At 42.0% G+C, this 26717-nt stretch overlaps 1 protein-coding gene across 2 annotated transcripts in view; it reads left to right on the forward strand.

Annotated features, from left to right (window-relative positions):
• Positions 1–26717, forward strand: part of exoc4 (exocyst complex component 4) — a 316334-nt gene that overhangs the window by 6499 nt on the left and 283118 nt on the right. For both annotated transcript variants that reach the window (XM_060903439.1, XM_060903440.1), the window contains exons 3-5: positions 1198–1392; positions 11063–11250; positions 21568–21668. In XM_060903439.1, the coding sequence (XP_060759422.1) occupies positions 1198–1392; positions 11063–11250; positions 21568–21668 (484 nt within the window). The remainder of the gene's footprint in view (positions 1–1197; positions 1393–11062; positions 11251–21567; positions 21669–26717) is intronic.

Here is a 26717-nt window from a genome sequence, read left to right on the forward strand (position 1 = left end):
CGGTCGATATAAGGTGCTGTAGGTCGGGTGGCGTCACTGCGGGTGAGTGTGTTTTGGGGGGGCGGGGCGAGAAGAGGGGCCCCCAACTGCAATGAACCAGCTTTGGTGGGGCCCAGGTTGCAAAAGGTTGAGAACCCCTGATCTAGGCTAAAGACAGGAAGATAAGAACAAGGCTAGTATACAAGAGATACAGTACAGCACAGTCCAGGGCAGCCCAGTTGAGGTTATCACAGTAGCAGCATTCTGTAGAATAATGTGTTAAATAAATAATAATGTGTTGTTAATAATGTGTAGCAGCATTCAGAAGCAGCATATGGTAAGTTGTTATATTGCAGGGCCCAAGGCAGTTCTTATGAGATAATTCAGGTAAGGTGCAAAGTCACATACAGTATGTAGTTCCATAGAGAAGTCTTTTCCGTGGAGGGCAGCAGCAACAAGAAACAGTGTATGGTGTGTAAAAAAAAATAAAAGTGAGGTAGTGCAAGTAAAGGTGCAAATGAAAAGGTGCAAATGTATTTAACATCTGTTTCCTAGAAAAGAGCAGAATAAATGAAGTACACCTTTGTGTGTAAACCTTTTTAGTGGCTAAACAAACCAAACGGAAAACAGCTAACTAACACAGGCTTTTTTCTTCCCCTTCCAAAGGGCATGATGGTTACTGTAAACTTTCTATGCACTACAGTGCCCACATTAAACCTTAAAGCGATTTGTAGAAGGCAGAGGTGGAAAAACTGGATTGACAAAGTAAAAGTCCTGCTTAGGTTTTCCTTCTGCCTGTGCTCTCAACACAGGTGATTTCACCAATTAGCTCATCAACCTGGCTTGGGGGATGTGGTAATTAGGATCAGCTGGTTCATTGAATTGGCTGGAGCAAAAATGTGGCAGGATTTTTACTTTCTGCACCCGGGTTTTTCCACCTCTGGTAGAAGGACTATATTGAAATTATACATCATTTTCACAAATCTTACACTCTGAACTTGTATTAGCATGAAACACGTTTTATTCGACTGAGTTCAAGTTATTAGCTGATACTCAGGTCTCTAAAATTGTATCAGGGAGTAGGATCGATCCATTCTTTAAAAATCAGACTGTCTTTTATCCCCATACTAAAGAAAAATGATCTTAATATCTCCAGGACCTGTTTGGAATGTTGGTCTGTTTTTTTTTTCTTTTCTTTTTTCTGCTTCCCTCTCTTAGGTGAAGGAGAACCTGCTGTCCTGTAAGATGCTGCTCCACTGTAAGAGGGATGAGTTGAGGAAGCTGTGGATCGAAGGCATCGAGCACAAACACGTCCTCGAGCTGCTGGACGAGATCGAGAACATCAAGCAGGTTCCTCAGAAACTGGAAGCTTGCATGGCCAGCAAACACTACCTGCATGCTACTGACATGCTGGTGAGTCTGTGTGTGATGTAAATATCATAGAAATATCACATTGCGATACAAGAGGACGCTTCTGCGATACGTGATGCATGAAACAAACTCCTTCTGTTGGTTTAATGCTAAAGGAAACATATCACGATAACTAGTAATATTGTAGGAAAGTGTATCATGATAAATTACATCATGATATCAATATTGTACCACTAGGTAGTTTTCACTGACGTCACGGCATTCCGGGGAACGCCCTCCAGCCGCCATATTGTGGGGCAAACAAAGGACCATCGCCATTACTGGCTACGTTATCTCGGACGAATTTCTAAAGTTATATAGTCAGTTTTCTAAAATAAAGATCAATGTCGGCAAAATCAAGCAAACGGAACTATATAGATACATTAGACGACATCTCACGACAACGGTATGCAGCCAAACTGGCCTTGATTGGGGGAATTGACCCCTACGAAGTGGACAAAGATGCATTTTCAAGTGACTGTGCAGGGCTGCCATCCATATCGTACCCTGATATTGTGAACTATTTTGTGAATAGTAAAAGCGCCTACACACTTGACGACCTCAAAGCATACAAGTCGCTGGAGTCATACAATTATTTTGTCTGTGACTGGATCCGTGAAGTCCACCATATAAAAACAAGTGACAGTCGTGTCCTAATTACAGCCAAGGTATGTAAACATTGGAATTTTAGAGCTCTCAACACTGCATATAAATATGTGTGTGTATAATATCGAGTTGATTTAAGACTATTATGAATACTGTGCAATATTACTTTGCATCGGAAAGCTGCGCACATTTGTGCGAAGCTGCGCAAATGTGCACAGCTTTCCGATTCACTGTTTTTTTTTTTTTTTTTTTTTCTTATCCTTATACTTCCTATGTTTCATGGACTGTAACGGATTTGCTTATTTAGTAATTTTAATACAGAATTTACTTTGAAATTATACTCAGACACTCCAACCCCCCCCCCCCCCCCCCAAAAAAAATCGGATCTGCGCGATTCAGCCGTGAAAAAGGCGGCATGCGCCAAAAGGCGCGCTGTTTGCATCCCTGCATACAGAATAGACCTAAAATGTTTTCAAAAATGACCCTTGCGTGAGTGAAGTGACAAGTTTCAAATAGAAACGTGACAAACGAGCGATATTAAGTGTACATTGCAATGTAAACGTACACTCAGCGGTTCCAGTTAGGCATTCTCCAGAGATTGTTTACACGATGTTTTGGTTTCCAAAAACAAACTTAAACACAATTGATTGTTTATTTAAACAACTTACCACTTATAAAATGATCGGAGCAGACTTTGCTGTGTTTGGAAGGCTGATAATCCTTGCGGTTGATTCTTGCAAGCCATAGATTTCTCCTTTGTATGCTGAGTTTCTTTGTTTGCTCGCCTTCGTGCTCCCGTACAGTGGGAATTCCATAAAAGCTCCGCTTGACGTCATCATCTGACCTATTACGACAGCCGTGAATACAACAGGTGTGCACCATTGCTAGCTTTAAATAGCCTGCTTGGGTTCTTTTGAAGACTTTGTACTCGCGCGTTACAATGTGTGCTCAGTGACCCGTACGGTAAGCTTGACCCGCAAGATGGCCACCACTAGGGAATCCCCGACTCTGTGACATCATGTGAAAACTATTTATATATCGCACAGGAATAGTTGCATGTGACTTTGTGATGATGTAATTTGAATCCGGGATGTTTTGAAAGTTCCTAATGTTGGCACGGTTGGTGAAGGACGGAAACGGACATGGGTTGAGAGTGTTCATGAGCGAGACAGGAGCAGAACTGCAGGTGGTCTTTCGAAAATTGGGACACGGAAATGGTTTTTTATTTAATCCCTCAAAACCAAGGCTTTTTAGATTTCGAGTGCTATTTCTCTCACATATATGGATAATTAGCAGCTATCTAATTGTGATCAGAAGAAATTATGAGGCAAATATTTTACATACAAATGCAAAAAGGTTCATTGGCGCTTATTCCAGGAATGCTGGAGCTGTGAGGCGGGAATACACTGTGCATACGTCCTACAGACATAAGCAGTCAAATAAATAAGGATAAAACACTTCAGGGTGTGTTGTTCTTGGAAAATAATCAATGACACTGTGGTGTGGTGATGTGAGCATCACTGTTTCCACTCTAACCTTGATTATTTTCCTATAACAGCGTGCCCAAAAGTGTTTTATACCTCTTATCCCACAGGAATTTGCCAACAATTATTTTTTTTTAACTAACTGCATTGTAATGAAACAAATTATTTAGTTTACAACCATGCAAGTCCCTGTGAATGAGCTGTTACTATGGAAACTATGCCGTATTAGAACGAACGAGTGCACTCAGATAAACCGTATCGTTTGGAGTTATGGAAAATTAATCAAGACCTTCCGACCAATCAGAATTGAGAATTTGGCACTACTGTGGTATCATAAATATTTGGTTTAATTTAGAACAAAAAACACCCTTACATGTGATACGAATGTGATGGAAAAGTTCTCCAGTAACTTGTTTGTCTGACTAACTGACTCCAGGTGTCTTAAATATCCCCTGAGGAGTGTTTTGATCCTTTCATAAATAATATTCTGCTTCTAATCTCCGAGACATTTTTCCTGGCACTTCTGTTCCTGCATGTCCAACTTTTTACCCGTTCTTCTTGATGTATCATTTTAAAATCTCTGCCAGATGTCATGCTCTTCCTCCTTCAGATCACATCTGGACATAGAGATTTGGACACAGTCTCTTAATTTTTGTGTTATAATTTGAGTTCCTGTCGAGTTGCAGGATCCACTCACACATTTCATTAAAAACAAAACGGTGTTTTAAATCCAGAAACCATGGGGGTACAAACTTTTGCATTTAGCTGTAAATGATGATGCAGCTTTCGTTCTTGTTCCCTTTCTCTCTCCCTGAACATGTCTGGTTCCTCACTGGGGAAATATCTTCTTATTTTGAGGGACAAGTTTGAAGGTTTTCTCGAATCAGACCCAAAGCATGTCAGTTTGTAACAGTGTTTTAAAAAAAAAAAAATACACCACCAACTCCGTCTTGCTCGGGTTGCTGAAACGCAGGCAGACATGCAGCTGTAAATCCGTCTTGCATCTGTCACTCCGTCAGGGATCCCCAGCGTGAGCTCTGCAGACTGCACGTCACTCATTAATTCATGCATCTGTCCCATATGCGTCGTCTTCTCTTTAGGATGTTGGGTTTCAGGCGAGCCTGAGTGTGTGTGTTCTCTTCTCCTCTTCTTGTGTCCTAAAACATGTAGAAAGTCTTCTCTCTGTAAATAGCAGTCAGTTAGCGCTTATATTCTGATCTGCTCTCTTTCCATGACTGTTTTGAATGATGGTTAAAAAAAAACAGCAGGGAAGAGTTAATATATTCAAAAAACGTGCAATAACCCCTGCAGATAAATGAAAGGAACGAGAGAATGAGAGAGAATGGTGAACAGATAGATGGATGTGAGAGAGAGATGGACAGATGGAGAAAGGGGAGAGCAGGAAAGATGGTGGATGGAATGGCTGGATGGAGGTACAGAGAGGGATGGGTGGGGACAGCAAGACAGATGGACAGGGAGAGAGAGAAAGAGGGTGGATGGGATGGATGGGGACAGGTAGAGAGGGGAAAAAAGGTGGATGGGATGGACAGGGAGAGAGGGAAAGAGGGTGGATGAAATGGAGGGATGGATGGGAACGGAGATGGATGGAGAGGGAAAGAGGGTGGATGGAATGGAAGGATAGAGGGACAGAGAGGGATGAACGGGGACAGGGAGAGAGGATGGATGGACAGGGAAAGAGGGTGGATGGAATGGACGGATGGAGGGACAGAGGGATGGATGGGGACGGAGAGAGGGTGGATGGAATGGGTGGGGACAGGGAGAGAGGGTGGATGGAATGGATGGATGGGGACAGGGAAGAGGGTGGATGGAATGGACAGACGGGGACAGGGAAGAGGGTGGATGGATGGATGGACTGGGACAGGGAGAGAGGGAAAGAGGGTGTATGGGTGGAGGGACAGAGAGGGATGGAGGGGGACAGGGAGAGAGGGTGGATGGAATGGAAGGATAGAGGGACAGAGGGATGAACGGGGACAGGGAGAGGGTGGATGGAATGGATGGGTGGAGGGACAGAGGGATGGATGGGGACAGGGAGAGAGGGTGGATGGAATGGGTGGGGACAGGGAGAGAGGGTGGATGGAATGGGTGGGGACAGGGAAAGAGGGTGGATGGAATGGAGGGACAGGGAGAGAGGGTGGATGGAATGGGTGGGGACAGGGCGAGAGGGTGGATGGGATGGAATGGACGGGTGGAGGGACAGAGGGATGGAATGGACGGGTGGAGGGACAGAGGGATGGATGGGGACAGGGAGAGAGGGTGGATGGAATGGGTGGGGACAGGGAGAGAGGGTGGATGGAATGGGTGGGGACAGGGAGAGAGGGTAGATGGAATGGGTGGGGACAGGGAAAGAGGGTGGATGGAATGGGTGGGGACAGGGAAAGAGGGTGGATGGAATGGACGGATGGGGACAGGGAAAGAGGGTGGATGCAATGGACGGATGGGGACAGGGAAGAGGGTGGACGGAATGGAGGGACAGGGAAAGAGGGTGGACGGAATGGAGGGACAGGGAAAGAGGGTGGACGGAATGGAGGGACAGGGAAAGAGGGTGGACGGAATGGAGGGACAGGGGAAGAGGGTGGACGGAATGGAGGGACAGGGGAAGAGGGTGGACGGAATGGAGGGACAGGGGAAGAGGGTGGACGGAATGGAGGGACAGGGGAAGAGGGTGGACGGAATGGAGGGACAGGGGAAGAGGGTGGACGGAGTGTGTGTGTATGAGAGAGAGAGAGAGAGAGAGAGAGTTTGTGGTTGGAATGGAGAGATGGAGGGAGAGAGGGATGGATGGACATTGAGATGATCAAATGGATGTTCGAGAGAGAGGGACAGACTGATGGATGGGCGTTTGGGACAGATGGAGGGAGAAGGATGGATGGAGGAAGATGGATAGACAGGGAAAGAGAGAGACTGAGAGAGGGAGAGTGCTGCTGTCTTTTAATAACTTGGATTATTATTATTATTATTATTATTGAATGATGTTTATTAAACTGAATAATATATAATCATTTAAACTGGTCATCCTGTATAAAGTGTGTGTGTGTGTGTGAGTGAGAGAGAGATGCTCCAGCTCGGAGGGAAACTTGTCTGTTCTTCCTCTCTGAATGAGTTTAGTAACGGAGCTCAGAGCCTGTCGGCGTCGGTCAGTCCGGCCTCCCTCGTCTCCCGTTAGTTAAACGCCTCCGGCAGTAACACAGACCTGTGAAGTGATGCTGTTAGTTTCTGTGCTGCAGTTAATCAGCCGAGCTCGCAGCGAATGCGCCACTCGTTTACATGCTCACATGCGCTTGACCTGTGTAATGCTTCCTGTCTGTTTACGAGGGCCGATGTGTCAGGACGTCCCTCCAGAGTGCTATCAGTCCACCATTAACCCCTCATCATAATACACCACCTTACATTACTGTCAGGGAGATTTATTACACACGCACGCACACACACACACACACACACACACACACACACACACACACACGGACCACGGCGGAGAGCCAGAGACACTCAGATAATGGGGGGGGAGGGAGACAGACAGAGAGACACAGACAGAGAGAGAATCTGAGAGACAGTCAGAGGTAGAGAGTCAGATACAGAGATAGATGGGCAAGGAGAGGGAGACAGGGTCTGACAGACAGATAGTCAGATGGATGGAGAGAGAAAGACAGAGGGAGACAGACAGGCATGTGAAGGAGACGAGAGGCAGAATGACAGGCAAGGAGACAGAGAGAAAGACTGATGGATGGAAAGAGAGAGAGACACAAAGATACAAGCAGACACACTGGCGCTGAGAGAGAGAGAGACACACACATCGATGCAGAGGGAGAGGGACACGGCAGCGGTCTCAAAAGTAGCCGGTCACCGGCGGCAAATCGCCGTCTGTGGCTTGTTATGCCGCCGGCTATTGTCAGTCGAGTCACAAAATTTAATATTAAATATTTCTGACAGCAAAAAAAGTTGTGAACGTAAATTACATCCACTATGTCATGTATGTCCGTTGCCGCGTCAACTGTGTTTACATCCTCGACATGAGTGCAGCCATTACTGCCGCCTGTGTTGCCAGATTGGGAGGTTTCCCGCCCAATTTGGGCGGTTTTAAGTGCATTTTGGCGGGTTTTGAACATATTTTGGGCTGTAAAACGTCAGCAGTATCTGGCAACATATTTTTTTACTTAATACAAGAAATTAATGGCTGCCAACGTTTTTGCCAAAATGGTATTTTATTTTCCATTGTTTAGGCAGCTTCAGCATCATACTGTGAGATTCTGTTCAAATTGTTTTTTTTTTTTCTTCTATGAAGCCTGAGCCATTTATTTTATTAGTTTATAATTATTGTTTAATTTAGTCTTCAGGAGAGACTGCCTGCACACAGTACTAGTATTAATAGTTTTTTTCTTACATGAAAGCTGAGGCATTTATATTATATTTTAAGGTAACTTCATGTTGTGCTGTGAGGTTCTCTGCACTTTAACTTTTGAACCAACAGGTGCATTTGGATAAGTAAAGCCTATTTTTCTGCATTTTTGTAGTCCTGGTAATCTTTTATATTGGTAAAGTTGTTTATAGGACCATTTCTCAGTGTCTCTTTTTTTTTTTTTAATTAATAGTTTTTCAGTAATAACTTAATATTTAACATATCACTCAATTTTAAACAACCCCTGCGCCTCCCCCATGGGCTGCCCCCATAGTCTCCAAAATTTCTGTGGGAAACACTGGCGTGCGTAACAACGCTAATCAAGATTAAGCTAGACGACCCGCCTCAAATACCCGTCCCGGGTAAATGTTATCCCAATTTTAGATGGCCTGTTCCAAACCATCCCGCCCCATGAAAAATTCGTACTTGCATCTCTCTCTCTCTCTCTCTCTCTCTCTCTCTCTCTATATATATATATATATATATATATATATATATATATATATATATATATATATATATATATATACCTGCATGCTTTGCGTGCATTATTATTTGTACCCTGCTATTCTCCCAAACTTTGAAGCCCTGCATTATTATTTGTACCCTGCTATTCTCCCAAACTTTGAAGCCCCTGACATGGAGACGGAAACAAACAGGCACAGAAAGACGTGCGGACACTGAGGTAGAGAGAGGTGAAGAGAGAATGACGCAGAAGGATAGGGAGAGGAACAAGAGAGACAGACACAAGAAGACGCACACAGGTACAGAGACTGACACTAAGGCAGAGAGAGATGAAGAGCGATGTGGTGTGTGTGTGTGTGAGAGAGAGAGAGAGAGAGAGAGAATGACCGACAAGGAGATGGAGAGAAACAAGCAGACACAGGCATAGAGAGAGAGAAATGGACAGACTGACCAACTGACACAGAGGCAGAGGGACACATGAGGATAGACTGAGGCACAGACAGACACACACACAGAGAGAGAGAGACACTGAGAGAGACAGAGTTGTGCACACACAAACAGAGAAACACAGAGGTAACTTGTAGATTTGAGTCCTGCTGCAGGAGGAGTGGTGGGTCGGGTGAGTGGAGTCAGGAAATAAAGCCCTTGTCCACCAGCAGGGAATGGGTTCTTGAAATGGTTCTGTTCAGGATCTTTGAACCTTGGTGCAAAGTGAACCGGTCCACGTTTTCACCAGTTTTGAGCAAAACCATTGTAATCAAGGATGCTTCATGAACGGAGAGCATTACACAATTCACAACAGGAGTAAACAGTAGGAGCAAGACGCAGTGGAGCACACTGATTACTTCTCAGCTTTTGTTCTGTTATTACAGATGTTTGTTTTCGGTCCCCCCCCCCCCGAAGATGTCTCCTTTCCTGTTGCGTTCTCCTTTCCTGCGCTCTGCTTCCTCTCCAAACTGTTGACACACCCACTGAGGTCATCACGGTTCATGCTGGAAAAACCAGATATATTTTGGTTCTGGCTGAGAACCAACTTCTCAGGTTCTGAACCAATTAATTTTTGTTCGAAATGCACTGAACGGTTCAGAATCTGGTGCACGAATCAGAACCGAACCCGTTCCCTGTTGGTGGACAAGTTGTAACAGTGTCCTGATACCGAGAGCAGCAGGAGCCTGAGTGGAATCGCCTCGTTTACTGTTTTATCGTCGTCATATTGATGCCTGTGACCTTGTATTCTTTCATCGATCATATAACATCCTGAAGTTTATTCAAATCTCTCATGTGCGAGTGGCATTTTTGTTTTCTTGAACTTGATCATTTCTTCTTGGCTGCTGCTGTCCGATTAAACTCCATGAATCGGACGGTTTGAGCACATCCTTTCATTTCTGTTAGTCTTTTGCTCTTCAGTATGCGTTCCCAAAACCGACGCGTGTCAAGGATTTGACTTTTTATTGGTTGTGTAAATGAGTGTCACCTGGGCAGGTGAATGAGGCGTCCAAGAAGTTTAGGTTTATAAAATATATTATTTTAAACTTATGAGCTGCTTGTTTTGAGTCAGGGGACGGTCAATGACAGAGTTATTAGCCACCTTCCAAAAAAAAAGCAAGCAAAATAGCTTATGATGAGTACGGAATAACATTTTTATCCCCCGCTGGCCGAAAGGCCCAAAGGAGGATTATGTCATGGCGATGTCCATCAGTCCCGGGAAGGGTGCTCACCTTCTGAAGTCAACTCCTCTCACAATTTTTGGAGGAATTTCACGAAACTTGACAGGATTCTTTATTATATGTCGGTAATATGCATATTGCAATTTTGTTCAATTCAGTCGCATTTTACCAGAGTTACAGCCCTTGATTACCAAACCTGCACTTTGACAATTTCATGAGTGTATTAAGCACTTATAGCATAGATCTAGTTGCCAGCGGGGGATACTGTGCTCTCAGAGCATTCATGTTATAGAATGATTTATTGATTGACACACATTTAGAGAAAGTACTTATTTTATTATAATTATTATTATTATTATTATTAGCTCATATGGCCATAGGCCGGTGAACTATTGCCATCACGCAGCGTCTGTCGTCCGTCCGTCCATCCATCCGTCCACAAATCGCAAAAATTGCTCCTCCTCCCTGAGTTTTCAGTGAATTTTGCTTCTGATTGATTTTGTTTGGAAAAGCTAATCAGTCTGCACAAGAGTTACTCCCTGGTTGTGATTTTTCTCATTGACAAGTTGCTAATTAGGCTAGTGAATGAACGTTGAGGAAAATTGCTCCTCCTCCCTGAGTTTTTAATGAATTTTGATTCTGATTTTGTCTGGAAGATCAAATTGTTTTAATTGTTCTCATGAAGAGCAACTTGGCTAATTATAAAGGAGTCTGGTTTCTCATGGTTCTTTTTGCTCCGATCTCTGTTTTGGATGCAAGCAAATTTTTATTTTTGGAGTCATTTTTTTTATCATCCATCCATCCATCCATCCAACCAACCAACCAGCCAACGAAGTGGCAATTAAAAAAATATATATATTTTCAGTGTTCTTGCTCAGTTATTTTGAAAATTTAAGAGCTTTCAAAAAAAAATAGTTCTACTCCAGCCATTTGTTTGAATGGTTCCCTGATTATTTTTCCCCCTGAGCAGTGAGTCCAGGTGTGTGTGTGTGTGTGTGTGTGTACACTCAGCTGTGTGTTGTTGCTGTGTGCAGGTGTCAGCGGTGAAGTCTCTGGAGGGGCCTCTGCTGCAGGTGGAGGGTCTGAGTGACCTGAGGCTGGAGCTGCACAGCAAGAAGCTCAACATTCATCTGGTGCTGATCGATGAGCTGCACCGCCACCTCTACATCAAGTCCACCAGCCGCGTGGGCCACAGGGGCAAGGACAAAGGACGGGCCGGAGGGTGAGCGTGCGCGCACACGTTCTTACACACTCAGGCATGCTTTGTGTCTCGAAGGTTGATTTAGGTTTTTTTCTTTTTCTTCTTGCAACATGGAGTCTGAGTTTCTGTGACCTTGACGAGCAACATTTGAATAAGCAATTTTATGCAAATTAGTTACAAATCGACAGGTTGAATTGTTCCAGTAACGTTCTCCTGGACCAGATCTGTGGAGCGAGGCTGTCAGGCGTTTTCCAAATCTCAGCTTGTTGGGTGTGTAACGGTCCACCCAGTTCATGATTGGATTCATAATGCGGGAATCAAATGAATCACTTCAGGGTGTGCTGTTATTGGAAAAGAATCAACAGTGAGGTCTTGTGGTGAAGCCCAACCTGAATTGGAGTAAATGCTGATTTACACTTGTGCGTAAAATCTACAACGGAGATACGGCATAGCCGTGTAGCCTGACACACACACATGTCAACCTATACGGAATGTCCGTATTTTATACGGATTTGATTCAATAAACGTAGTATACGGGCGTATAAATCAAGTTATACGGATTCTTTAAAAAAAAAACTTCAATATTTATTTAGAGCTATAATCAATTCCCACGATGATAAAAGAGCGCATAACATTTACAAACGTACTGTACACCACAGCCAGTAAAGAGTCTTATGAAATTGCGCGTTATCTTGTGGTAGCGAGACTTCGTTCCACTTTTGATCATGCGCACACCGCGTTGCGAGAATCCCGCCAACCGGGAAGTCATAGACATATGAACATAGATGCTGCCTTCTGCGTAGAATCATACGTCATCCTCGCCGCCATATTGGATGTGGCAAAGTGGAGATTCTTCAGCCGTCTCTGGTATAGCGTCTAGACAGTAGCCGAGAATAAAGATGCCTCATTCATGTGCTGCGTTTAACTGTACCAACAGGTTTACCGTCCAAACGAGATCACATGGGATTACCTTTCACAGGTGAGACTGGAAAAATACTTTTCATTGTATTTGGTCATTATAACGTAATTTTACGAACAGATTTTCCTGACTTTGTGGCTAATATGAAGTCTCGCGCATAATAGCCGCTCGGTGAAACCTGTCTCCAAACAGCGAAGTATTTCCTTCGTAACTACGCTGATAACACTTTGTGTTTTTGTCAAACATTGGAGCTTTGTATTCATTCTGAAGGTTTATTGTTATTAATATTGAATAAAAAGTAACTGGGATATATCATTGTTAATTATCATTCAAATTTTAGGAAAATTATTTTAATTTGCATCTTATACGGATTTTATAAGGGAAATACGGATTTTGGAGGTTGGTTATACAGGTTTGATTGACCAAAGGTTGATGTATGCGCACACCTCCCCAGAAATGTAGCATCACATCACGGCGACGCACACGAAACAACTGTCGTTATCGTATCAGTCGGCCTTTAGCGGACATTGATTATTTTCCAAAAACAGCGCATGCTGAAGTGTTCTGTTCTCCTTATACCACAGCAACTTTACAATGCTGAACATTTTTATTCTGTTTATCAGAGCACAATGTGTAGAACGTCCCCAAAACAAGTTAGTGTTCTGAATTCATTCTCTCTGTGTGTGTGTCTCTCTCTCTCTCTCTCTCTCTGTGTCTCTCTCTTGCTCTCTCTCTCTGTCTCATGCTCTCTCTCTCTCTCTCTCTCTCTCTCTCTCTCTCTCTGTGTGTGTGTGTCCGTCTCTGTCTCGCGCTCTCTCTCTCTCTCTGTCGGTCTCTGTGTCTCTCTCTGTCGGTCTGTGTGTGTGTGTGTGTGTGTGTCTCTCTCTCTCTCTCTCTCTCTCTCTCTCTCTCTGTGTGTCGGTCTCTGTGTCTCTCACGCACTCTGTCCGTCTCTGTCTCGCGCTCTCTCTCTCTCTGTCGGTCTCTGTGTCTCTCTCTGTCGGTGTGTGTGTGTGTCTCTCTCTCTCTCTCTCTCTCTCTCTGTGTCGGTCTCTGTGTCTCTCACGCACTCTCTGTCCGTCTCTGTCTCATGCGTGCTCTCTCTCTGTCGGTCTCTGTGTCTGTTTCACACGCTTTCTCTCTCTGTCTGTCTCGCATGCGCGAGCGCTCTCTGTCTCGCGTGCGTGACCTCTCTCTCGCACGCTCTCTCTCTGTCTGTCTGTCTCTCTCTCTCTCTCTCTGTCTCGTGCTCTCTCTCTGTCTGTCTGTCTCTCTCTCTCTCTCTCTCTCTCTCTCTCTCTGTTTCATGCTCTGTCTCTCTCGCATGCGCTCTCTCTCTGTCTCGCATGCGCTCTCTCTCTGTCTCGCATGCGCTCTCTCTCTGTCTCGCATGCGCTCTCTCTGTCTCGCATGCGCTCTCTCTCTCTCCTTAAAACTTAGTTATTTTTCCTTTGACTGTTACAAAGCACTCGTATTGGAGACTCCTTCCATAATGTTCCTACAACGTTTTCTGACAGGAAAAAGTCATCAAGTAGTCGACATTTATACACGCTCATTTTAGACTTGGTCCTTCCAGCTATGAACCGGCTGTTGCTATAGAAACAATAGCGTATTAATATATGAGAACGAGCGCATTAATAGAAACCTGTGATTTGCAGCCAGGCTACTGTGAGAGCTGCTGGGAGAGGAAATTAATCAACACTTTCTGACCAATCAGAATCGAAAGTTCAACAGCGCTGTGGTCTAAATTGTCGCTGATGCACCTCAGGTGAAGGTTGATGATGTGAAAATGACACCTGACTGAATCTTTTCAAACTCTCCACTAATGTGTGTTCATTGTTTATGGTACTCGTGGTACTTGATGAGACACTGGTACTGACTGACTGTTCCGTAAATCGCTTTTGGATAACAGTGTCAGTGAAAGGGCTGTTTTTGCTTTTTACCAGATGCATATGGGTTTTGGAGAATCCCCCCCCCCCCCCCCCCCTTTTTTTTTTTTTTTTTTAAATCTGCAGACTGAACCTGTAACACTTTTTATGCACTAATGGACCTGCAATCTTGGCTTCTCAATCTTTGACTGTACAATTCATATCTTTTTTTTAAAAAAAAAATTCTCATTTGCATTAGAAATCGCTTTAGTGGACTTCTCCTCTTGGGAAAAGGAGGTTATTGTGGTGAGGAAATGCAGTGTGTAATTAACAGTAATCTAACTGGCACTCGTCACTCAGTTATCTTCACGCGGGCACTAAGCTTATTACGGAAATCATACAGAAATGCCATGTTCATAATGGGCTTAGTTCAGGGGAAAAAAAATAGTGCAGATGGTTCCGGTGATTGTGTTTATTCTGTAAAAGAAATGTTCGCGTTATAACATGATGTCATTTGGGAAAAAAATAACAATTCAGTCATTATTTTGGTGTAATCACGCTGACACGAGGAACAATGGCTCATATTTACAGCGTGTTCAAAAACGTGGTCATGTGTGAAATTGTAACATGGCATGCAGTGTTGTGCTGCTGATTTCATGCACAAACCCTCCCGTAAAAAAGTAAGAGTTGATGGTGTTGATTATTCCTCGTTTTTACATTGGTGGATTAATCCAAACAAGACATTGAAAGTAGTCAAGGCTTTTTTTTTTAAACATCTGAGCTGGTGTTATGATGACAACCACTGAGCAACACCCTCACAACAAACTGCAATACGATAGCAACCACCTCGCAATATCCTAGCCTAGCAACCAACCTGAATTTGATAGGAACCAGCTGACTTGGCACAGCAACACCCAGGAACCGCCTGAAATATCATAGCAAGCATCAGCAACATCCTCACAACCATCTCGAATATGATCGCAACTATCTAACAACTAACTTGCGTAGCAACCACTGGGAAAATGATAGCCACCACCTAGAAACAAACTGGGATAACGGAGCAACCTTTTTATCCCCTTGGCATATAGTGTAGGGGGATAAAGCTATTGTTCTATCCGTCCGTCTGTAAACATTTTAATTTCCGGACCGTAATTCAAAAACTATTCGGACTTTTTTCATGAAACCTCTGTGATGTTAAGTGACCTCGAGGAGTTGTGCCTTTTGACTTGTTGAGATTTTTTTTTTTTCCCCCCCCGTATTTCCAGGGCAACCAATTCAACTTAGGAAAACTTGGAGTGGGGTTTCATGTGGGTGCCGGAGGGGACCCGTCGTCGTCATCTGAAGACTCTTGTTATTTTTACCCTTTAAACACGTTTCAGTATTTAACCTTTACACTTTTTTAGCTTTTTCACACTGTTAACTCATTTGACATTTTAAAATCGGCGACGTTGGAACACCGTAATGTTGATTAGCTGTTTCAGTGTGTTTAGCGCACACGGTCAAGCCATCATCAAAGTTCATCCATTAACTTTCACCTTCGAGTTATTATAGTCGCACAAATATTCAGCTCAAATAATAATGTGGGAAAGAGATTTTTTTTTCTTTCCTCTGTGTTTTCTGACCCATTTGAACTCACCGTCTCGTTGTGTTTTATTGTATTTTACAAATCGACCCATGTGCGGATAAACCCTGATCATTTTGTTTTAATACGCAGTCTGACCCGAGACCACCTCCGGCCCTTTGCCTGTGTCCACACACAGTGCTGTTCAGCACAAATACCGATCACTGATTCACAGGCGAGTGGAGGAGTATGAGAGGAATCATAATGCACCAATTTTTTTTTTTTCTTCCAGCAGCAGCCTCATAGCAGTCGTCTGGAGATTAAACACCCGCGAGTCGGCCAGCAGTTCCACATCGCCGTTGAGCTGCCCATCGCCGCAATGTTAATTCCTTTGTGTTCGTTAAGTCTCCACGGTGCAGCACATTAGGCTAATGCAGGTTGGCGACCCTGCTGTGCTAAAGTGTTGTGATGTGTGTGGGGGGGTGTTTAAATCTCAGGAGCACACAGGGTGTATGTTTAGTCCACGTTTACGGTCTGCAATTACAGCTCACAGCTTTCATGAGACAAAGTGGTTCATTAGTCCGGGTCATAAAGCAGCATCAGCTGGGCGTGTGTCTTTTCTGCTCTTTCAAAAATGTGTTGTGGAAGTGTAGCATCTCTGGAACAGAATAAACACTCGATCTGTGGTTTTTTTTAATTTTTTTTTTAAATTATTTTTAAAAAAAGCTGTACTGCCTTTCAGATTTTTCAAGTGTAGGTCATAAAAATAATTTTCCCCGACACCCAATTATTTTTGTATAGTGGCCCGAAAGCTACTGAATTTGAATCACAGATTTCCAATTTTATTTAAAAAAAAAAAAAAGAATTTATTTTCACATGGCCCAAAATTCTGCATTATTTATTTATTTTTCCTGCTTCCCCATGACCCAATTCAAGATACTACATCATGCATCACGTGGTAGGCTTTCCCCGTTCACACAAGGCATTGTGGGATACAAATTTGAAACAGGAGAGAAAAATGGAGGACGTGAGTGTGCGAATGAAACGTGAAAGAGCGACTACAGTAACGGAAAGAAAGCGAGAAGAAAAGACGTTATGTTCTATACGAAGGAAAGGAAACACAGGACCAAACTAATAAATATGGGCGCTCAGCGAGCACCTCGGTGTGATCAGCTGTTCGTTTAGCGACAGAATGATGGAACTGTCAGTGCACTCTCAAAGGGAAACCTGTAGATGGCAGTAATGCAACACTGTGGATGCCAGCTGCCGTAAAACCCAAAAGAAGAAGAAGAAGAAGAAGGTAAACCTGCACATGCGCACACGGACTTCCTCTGTCTGCTTGACTGCGCCAAGCGAGCGATTTCATGCACATTATTTGCTTTAATCCCCTCAAATTAAAATTTGTGGTGTGATTTGCAGCGTTACTTTACTTTCTGTGTCTAAGTGCACATGACTCTAATCTGAAATGCCCAGTAATAGCGCTTAAAATTTGGGAGGGCAAGGCCGCTTTCTGGTTTTGTGCGTTGTACTGCATTAATTTATTTTTAGACGGAGTGCTAACTTGTCAAACGTTGCACCTTTTGACTGGTCATTCCGAGAAGAGTTCTCAGGATCCAGTTTTTTTGTTTTTTTTTTTGGGTGTCATCAATTAAAATGACTGATTAACCCCAAATAAAGTTTAGACATGTACTCCGTTGCATCCTCCAGCGAAAGCCAGGGTTCACAGAGCGCTTACAAAGCATCAAAGGGATCAAAGTATCAGGCAGGAGAAGGGAACAAAAAAATTTTCCATGGCATTAGATATACCATGGAGCACACTGAAGACCATCATCAAGAAGTGAAGAAAATATGGGACAACAGTGACGCTACCGAGAACTGGACGTCCCTCCAAAATTGATGAAAAGATGACGAAAACTGGTCAGGGAGGCTGCCAAGAGGCCTACAGCAACACTGAAGGAGCTGCAGGAATTTCTGGCAAGTACTGGTTGTGTACTACATGTGACAACAATCTCCCGTATTCTCCATACGTCTGGACTATGAGGTAGGGTCAAAGAAAAACATCCAGGCCCGGTTAAATTTTATAAAAAAAAAAAAAAAAAACCTCTCCCAAAAGCATGTGGGAAAATGTGTTATGGTCTGATGAAACCAAGGTTGAACTTTTTAGCCACAATTCCAAAAGGTATGTTTGGTGCAAAAAACAGTACTGCGCATCACCAAAAGAACCCCATCCCCACGGTGAAGCATGGTGGTGGCAGCATCATGTTTTGGGGTTTGTTTTTCTTCAGCTGGAACAGGGGCTTTCGTCAAGGTGGAGGGAATTATGAACAGCTGAAGAAAGATGAAGAGGAATTTCATCTTTCAGCACGACAATGACCCCAAAAAAGTTTTGGAACGGCCCAGCCAGAGCCCAGACCTAAATCCGATTGAAAACCTGTGGGGTGACCTGAAGAGGGCTGTGCACAAGAGATGCCCTCGCAATCTGACAGATTTGGAGCGCTTTTACGAGGAAGAGTGGGCAAATATTGCCAAGTCTAGATGTGGCAGGCTGATAGACTCCGACCCAAAAAGACTGAATGCTGTGATTAAATCAAAAGGTGCTTCAACAAAGTATTAGTTTAAGGGTGCGCACACTTATGCAACCGGCTTATTGTATGTGTTTTTTTTTTTTTTTTGCTTTTCCCCCAAACAAATTTGTTTGTTTTTCAGTTGGTACAGGTTATAGGTCACATTAAAAGTGGGAAAAGTCTTGAAATTATTTATCCTGGTCTCATTTTTTTTTTTACATTAGAAAGACGGATCATTTTAATGGGGTGTGCACACTTTTTATATCCACTGTATTAGCGTGTTATTGATTTATCGTGAACACAAGATAACTAACTCGAGCTTGAATCTGATGCTGAGTGAGGAAATTAACTGGTTATTTAACAGTGTCAGACTTGAAGACTTGATTTGCCATCCTGATACTTTTTACTTCAGGAAGAACCCGCGGTATGACTGCGCCTGGTGGACATTTTGTTCTTCGTTAATATCACAGACGACGTGATTTATTCGACTCTGGTTTAAAGCTTGGATTCTCAGCTGAGCCTCATGAAGTGAGCTGAAGTGAAGTGAAGCAGTGTGGTCATATTTCACAACGTTTATCCGATAAACGGTTGACAGATCAACCACAGCTCAGGGGGATGATGGGTAAAAAAAAAATTAAACTCAAGTCTAAAGTGAAGCCACACAGGACTATGTGTGGTGCTGCGACAGGATCTCACTGATGGCGTGTGACAGGTTTAATAAAGGCCTCAGTTTAATAAGCGGAGAGGTTATGGAGTGGGAGTGTTGTTGTTATGCAGTAATGTTATGGTTGAAGTTGTAAATCTGATAACGGAGATCTCTGAAGGGATGATCTCACTCCGAATCGCTTTACTGTTTCTGTTCATTTGCATAATGTGCCTAGATTTTAGCTTTGAATGTTTGTTTTTAATTTGTTTTAAGTTTAGTATGTGTAAGTCAAGACGTTTTGTGCGCTGTTGGGTTTGTACCGTAGCGCTGTTGAATTCTGGATTCTGATTGATCAGAAGGTGTCAATTAATCTTCTTGGTTATAAATATGGAGGCGATTATAGAAAATGGCGTGCGCTGATTGGTCGAGAGATTTGGACTATTTCTCAATAATCGCCTCGAGCGACTCGGCAAAATGGCAGCCGATCGCTTCGTCACCGTAAGTCAGGAAGAATTACAAATGCTGAAAGAAAATGCTGTTCCGAAAATAAAAGCACTAAAGATGCTCTGAAGTTTGGTCTAAAACTATTCGAAGGGAAGTTGGAGTTGGGATTTTATTTTATCGATTTCAGAACAAAGTATTTCATGTGACTCGGCGTAGATAAGTGACACAAGTCTGTGCCGCCCCTTTATTACATTTGCATGCCGCGTTTGAAGTTTGAAATAAGTGTTTTTTTTTTTTAAATTAATTATTTTAAATAATCATGTGTGTATTTACACAAACAATGATCCTCCTCAGGCTCAGTGAATATCTGTGAATAATTGTTAAAGGAGCTCCAACAGGTTTATACGCTCAGGTTAATGGCGAAACTATCTGCGTGTGAAGTGTGCTGAGCGATGCTCCATAATTAAGAGAATAGGGTCGAGCATTGATCTGATTTTTGATGGATTTTGTGACTGTGTGATGTCCGTACATACAAACTACGTCCATGTGCCACCACAGGGAACCTGATCATAAGTGTAAGGCAACGTATCTCATAAACACTTGACTACTAGACAATGAAATTTGCATCTTTATTTCCATAACATGGGTGGGTTTTTATCCAGCGCTTACTTTTAAAAAAATGTGAGATTATTTATTAGCACATTTTACATTTGTTGGGAGCGCCGCTTTTACACTGTGTGTGTGTGTGTGTGTGTTCCATTACTGTTTTTATCACGTCAGGATGTTGGATGGAGGATAGGTTTGTGAAAAGAGTCTTCAGGACAGGAGTTTACGTTTCATGGTTTCTCTGGAACGTGGCAAGCTGTGTCTTTTTGGTGCGTCTGCTGACTGTTTATAGCTCTTGTAACAGAAATCGTCAGAGAATTTGTCTCGTTCTGAAGGTGTTCCCAAACCTTAAATGTAACTCTAAATGGATAAAGACAGAGTATGATGTCTCGTTCTTGATGAATATAAAAGTAATTTGTCAAGTTGATGTGGTGGAAGAAAAGACGAGGGACATGTTTTGGAGTGATAAAAGTAACTCCGTGCTACTGTGTCAATTATTTTTCGATAACAGCACAAACATGAGTGTTTTTTATTTATTTATTTTATTTTATTTTATTTTTTTTGGGCGGGGGTTAGTTCAAGTGTATTTGAAGTTATAACATGCTAACAGTACACAGCATGGCGTATTTTGAGAAGAGAGATGGCACCAGAACTGCAGTCCATTTTCTGGTTCATAACCCGTAATGAATTAAAACCTTAGAAAAACATTTCTTGTCATTTTTTAAAATGTACAGTGCTGTGCAAAAACCTTAGGCACATGTAAAGAAATGCTGCTGACCAAAATTGCTTTAAAAATAATTAAATGTTTCAACATTTTAAAAAAATACTATAAACAGGAAGCAGTAAACCATAATAAATGAAACAAAGTCAGTATTTGGTGCAAGACGACTCTTTGCTTTAAAAACAAAAATAGTGGTCGGGCGGGGCAGTGGTGTAATGGTTCGCACCGTCTCCTCACAGCAAGAATGTTCTGGGTTCAAGCCCAGTGGCCGATGGGAGGCCTTTTTGTGTGGGGTTTGCATGTCCTCCCAGCGTCTGTGTGGGTTTCCTCCGGGTGCTCCGGTTTCCCCCACAGTCCAAAGACATGGTTTGGTTAAGCAGCCTGAGGTTGGGGTGAAGTTTAGGCTGAAGTGGCCTTGAGCAAGGCACCGAACCCCCAACTGCTCCCCAGGCACTGTAGCATAGCTGCCCACTGCTGTGTGTGTGTGTGCGTGCGCTCATTGCTCAGTTGTGTGTTCACTGCTTCAGATGGGTTGAATACAGAGGAGGAATTTCACTGCTTGAATGTCCATGTGATAAAGGCTTCTTCTTCTTGTTTGAGTCTCAGGTCCAGTGAGGTCAGTTTTATGCGGAAATGATCTGTAGGTTTTCCTGAGCATCTTACAGAACCAGCCACAGTTCTTCTGGACACTTTGACTGTCACACTCACTTCTTCATTTTACAGCAGCCTTCATTATGTTTTCTTTTTTCATCTGAAAAGTGCTCTCTTATGGAATATGCTGATCAGATACAGACTTCTTTTTTTTTTTCCTCTCTCTCTGGAACCTGTGCTGGAAAACGAATGTTTGGAACTCCTAAAATGTTTTTGTCCTGACTCGATAATGTAGAAGTCATTAAATAGAAATCCATCATGAAGTTTGTATGAAAAAAATTAGGGTGAATAAGACAGTTGTATCGTATAGTACTGTATAGAAACATAAATGTGCCTTTTTTTCCCCCCCTCCTTTCAGGTCCACTCCAAAGGACTCGTCCATTTTGGAGGTCAGCAGTCTGTCCACTCCACGGAAACTGGCCGAGACGTCCCAGTTCAGCACTCCAACAGCATCCAACAGTAAGGAAATAACAATAACAACAACAAAGAAAGGGGGAAAAAGAAATGTAATAAATTCATCCTTCACACACTTCAGGGTCGAAAGGCACTCAGACTGATGGGACTTTCATAGCTGGATTATTATTTTCTGTTTTTATAGAACTGACTGCTTTTTTTTTTTTCTTCATTTGAGCAATTTTGACAATTCTACCGTTTTATCGTGATTTGCTGTACATATCTCCAGACCTTCGAACAGGAAAAAAAAACCTTTAGTGTCTTAATTTATGGAAAAAACCCTCAACGATTAGACCTTTTTCTGCTTTTAATGGCTTAGGAGTTATAAATTACATGGTTAGACTTGGTCAGGTTCTTCATCTAAACATGATCCAAATGAGTGAATCTTCTGGATGAAACCGTCCAAGGCCTCGTCCACACTTCCAGCTCAATCTGAAGCTTTGCTTTATATTCTTCACCTTGTATTTGGTCCACAAAAAATAATCCACAAAAAATAATCTCTTTTTGACCAACGATAATCCTGACAGATGATTGGCAAGATGGTGGATGTGATGAAGAGGGTGTTTTCTGTTTTTTAGGGATTTATTTCATGTTGAACCACTTTGCAAACAAAGTCAACAAGCAACACTGTGATCGCAGTCCACTTCATCAGCCGTACAGCAGGATAAGAAATAAATCACACACGTAACATGCAGGACAAGTGATGCCAATGCTTCTTGACAAAACATTTCAGTTCCTGTTTTTTGTTATCAAAATTTTCTAGAAGTCTTCAAATTTTTTGTTTAAAAAGAAATGCAGTTTTATTTTTGCTCTTTTATTAATCAAATCAAATCTCTCTGGATGTTTTCAGCTTTTTTTTTTTTTTGTCAAAAATATCTTTTTTGTAATCACAACTCCCAAGAAGTCTTTGAAATTTTTGATTAATATTAAAATTCTTGTATTTTTTTTGAAATATTTTTGTTGAAATATAACCTTCGTTTCTGTATTCAGAACTCCCGAGGAGTCTTCTCTCTTGAAGTCTTAAGATTTTTTGCAAAAAAAAAGTCCTTTTTACCTGTAGGTTTTTGACAAAAATATGAAATAATGCCTTATAATCAAAATTCTCTTTTAAACTTTTGCTAAAATATAATAATAATAATAATAATAATAATAATAATAATAAAGCTGTGATATTTCTTATAAAAATGTGATAAGACTTCAAGTATTTACAATATTTTAGTTATTTTTTGTTGGAAGCAAAACTCCCTAGAAGTCTTGAAATTTGATTTAAAAAAAAAAAGAGAATTTTAATGTTAACTATTTCAACAAAAATCTGTTTCTGTATTCAGAACTTCCTGGAAGCCTTGAAGTTTTTTTTTTTGACAAAAAATAAGCAGTCCTTTTTTCTACAATCAAATTTCTCATCTTGATATTTTTTTGCAAAAAAAAGATTGTCAAAAAAAGTCCTTTTTTGTAGGTTTTTGAGAAAAATATGAAATGGTGCCTTTAAAAAAATTCTGGAAATTTTGCTATAATAATAATAATAATAATAATGTTAGATTTCTGATAAAAAAAATATAAAATTCCTTTTTTTTTGTAATTAAATCTCCCAAAAAGTTTTGATTTTTTTTAACCAAAAAATTAATTAATGTTTTGTAATCAGAACTCTGTCAAATAACAAAAAATTAAACTTTATGATTATTATATATTTTCAATATCATCATGCCACATTAAAAAACAAAAACACACCGAATTTTCTTTCTCATTCCTGTAATGACATGAAGGAAATGGTCGGGCTGAAAGACGATATACATTTCTACTTCAGCGTGTAAACCCCTTACAGACGCAACATGTTCACGTTAGCGTACGTGTGTCTCTTCTCGTGCCCTTTCCGCATCTATACTGTCGTGTTGGTCGTGTTCCTGTCACAGTGGTAACGCGCGTGGAGCAGCCCTCCTCACTTATTCACTCAGGCTGGGTTCGCGAGCCCTCAAGGGGTTGACAGCAGTCATCTGAGTGAAATCACAACACGATAAATGAATGAATGTTTCATTCATTAATTAGATAACTTTTTGCGAAATAGTTTTTCAAAACTTTCAGAAATCGTACTAACTTCATAACTTGAGCATAAACCATTTATTTCTGTTCTGACATGTTAAGTGTTTATATATCTGTCATTTGTGTTAAAGTGCGTGACTGTTGTGTACATGATGAGGTTTTAGAACGCTTGTGCCAAGAAAACACTCCGTTCCACGAATTGAGTGGGGGGGGGAATGTTTTGCTTCTAGTGTAAAATGTGTTAAATTCTACACCTTGAACCACGAGCCGCCACTCATCGTATAAACATATGTCGAAAACAAACACATGAACGTCTTTTACTCTCATAGCCTCTGCTGAAATAATCAAGTGGATGAGTTCTTCCGTTTCCGTTAGGCTAAGCTTAAGCTTGCTCAATGACTGCCATCATGACAGAAAACAAGCGCTCAATACCACGCCCACCAACCTTTACATGTTTTTAGCCTCGAAGTACGCTGCTACAAGTTATCGCTCCGAATTACTCGACCAATCATTTTTTTTCGCCGTCAATAAAATCAGCACACGAATCCTGAGTGATTGATGGACAGTTGCGTAAGTGTTGTGCAATCTCCAATTATAACTGACGCTCTCCAAGCCCAGCCCCCTTCCCACATGATTCCCACAGGAGCAATCTCTCGTCTCGACTTGCATTCTGTAAAGATAAACGGAGAATGTTTTGAGTTCACGAATGTAAATTAATTATTGTACAGTATGTGGACACCTGATGATCATGCTGATGAGGTTCTTCACCAAATTGTTGTCACAAAGTTTGAAGCACATTGCCTTTCTCTTGGCTGCCTTAGGAGGAAAGAAAGCATGCACGTCTGGCATTGTAGTCAAGGCAACTTTTGCGACTCGTATGTAGCAATGAGCTGGATATTAACTCTTACACCTAACAACAAAACCAAGAGTGAAACTATTCTCAGGTATCATTTGTTCCGTTTTCTTTCACACCGTCTTGTTCATGTTCCCTCGCTGTATCCTGAATCATTCTCTAACCTGAGCTGCATTCATGTCGCAACAAAATTTTTATATTCAGATTAATAAAAAGACAAATATATATTTTATTGATCCAAAAATATCTGAAATAATGTTCATATACGTCAGGACCAGGGGCGATTTCTCAGAGACAACAAGGGAAGCCGAGCTTCCCCTAAAATTCTCTCCCCAAACTGCGGCGTCTACGACGTTGAATTCTCATTAAAACAATAACTTGCATAACATAATATATGCCCAAGATTGTATTTATGTTCATAACTATCCTGTAACTTATTTGAGTGATGTCTGACGAACTTGCAGTTCGCTACGAGAATCACCTTTGCTGCCAGGCTGTAACCTTTCTTATTTCAATGGGCTCTATGGATTGGCATCAGTGTTGCCAGATTGGGCGGTTTTAAGTGCATTTTGGCGGGTTTTGAACATATTTTGGGATGGAAAACGTCAGCAGTATCTGGCAACACTGACTGGCAGCCGGGTATCCGTTACAGTCTACGAGACGGCTCTGAACAGCCAATTTCGGCTAGTTGTTATTGGTTAAAATCAACAAAATCGTCACTTCCAGGGAAGCCGGGCTTCTCTGGGACTAAACGAGACAGTGGGAGGGACAAGAAGCCGGGCTGATAAAGGATTATTGGAGGTAGTGTTTGAAAGACATGAGGAGGGCGGTACTTCGGCGAGGAACACGGAAGCATGATCAGTCAGTCTCTAGCGGATGTCGAGAAAGTGTAGTCGTGTGCCAAAGTACTGTCTGAATTTCTTTTCATATAAACGTTTCTTCTCATTGATGTCTCTGTACATTACTCTGTAAATAAATGTAAATATTACTCGTTGTGCTCCGTTAACTTTCATCCATTCTATCAGTTTGATCATTCGTGAATTCACTCGTTTATTTCATTTGTAGTTCAATCTGGTTGTAGGCTAGCTTGAGCCTTATTGGGATCTGCAGTGCTAGCTGCTAACAGAAATTGGTGAAGTCTCTGGAAAGCACAACCAGCTGGTATGACAGGGTCACAGACCATTTTCTGGAAAAGGAGCGGAGGGCAGAATTTGTGTATAAATAGTGTGCATCATATAATGTTCATGAATGTGAAGTGTGCATATTGTTCAGTAATGTTAAGAGAATGGTGGGCTCTGTGTTATACCTGGGTATAATATTCAAGGTTGTGTGTGTTGCATAGCCTACCTGGTTATGAATTTCCAGACTGTGTTGCAGAAGATGTTCAAGGATGTGTTGCACAGCTGGGTGTTGTGTTAAAGACTCTGTGTTGCATATCAGGGTATGATGTTCAAGGCTCTTCGTTGAATAGCCAGTGATTTTTGGATGTTTGATATTTTTGATTAAGGATATGAGGCACTAGCCTGGCAAGCCAGACTATAACATGAAATGTACAAGCAAAAATACTTTCTGCCACTAGGTAGGGTTGTCTAGTTCACTATGCTAATGGGGCACACCTTTCTATGCTTTGATATCCGGCCTACAGGTTTTACGATGAATGCGTAAAATGGGCTTCCCCTGTTTTAAAAACCAGCAGCCGCCACTGGTCAGGACACTGTTCTCACTAGTTACCATAAAGTATGTTCGTCAGCGTCCTCCTTGATACGTCTGCTAAACGTCTGTACTCCTGAGAAACTCCAATAGATAGTTTTCACTGACGTCACGGCATTCCGGGGAACGCCCCCCAGCTGCCATCTTGGAGGGCAAACAAAACGGACCATCGCCACTACTGGCTACATTATCTCGGACGAATTTATGAAGTTATATAGTCAGTTTTCTAAAATAAAGATCAATGTCGGCAAAATCAAGCAAACAGAAGTATATAGATACACATCTCACGGTATGCAGCCAAACTGGCCTTGATTGAGGGAATTGACCCCTACGAAGTGGACAAAGATACATTTTCAAGTGACTATGCAGGGCTGCCAAAGCCTGAAACTGCCAAAGCCTGCTCCAAAGCCTGAAACTGACTGAATCAAACTTTAAAGGCTGTCTGATATATACAA

The sequence above is a fragment of the Neoarius graeffei genome, chromosome 21 (assembly GCF_027579695.1).
Source record: "Neoarius graeffei isolate fNeoGra1 chromosome 21, fNeoGra1.pri, whole genome shotgun sequence".
NCBI classification, from domain to species: domain Eukaryota; kingdom Metazoa; phylum Chordata; class Actinopteri; order Siluriformes; family Ariidae; genus Neoarius; species Neoarius graeffei.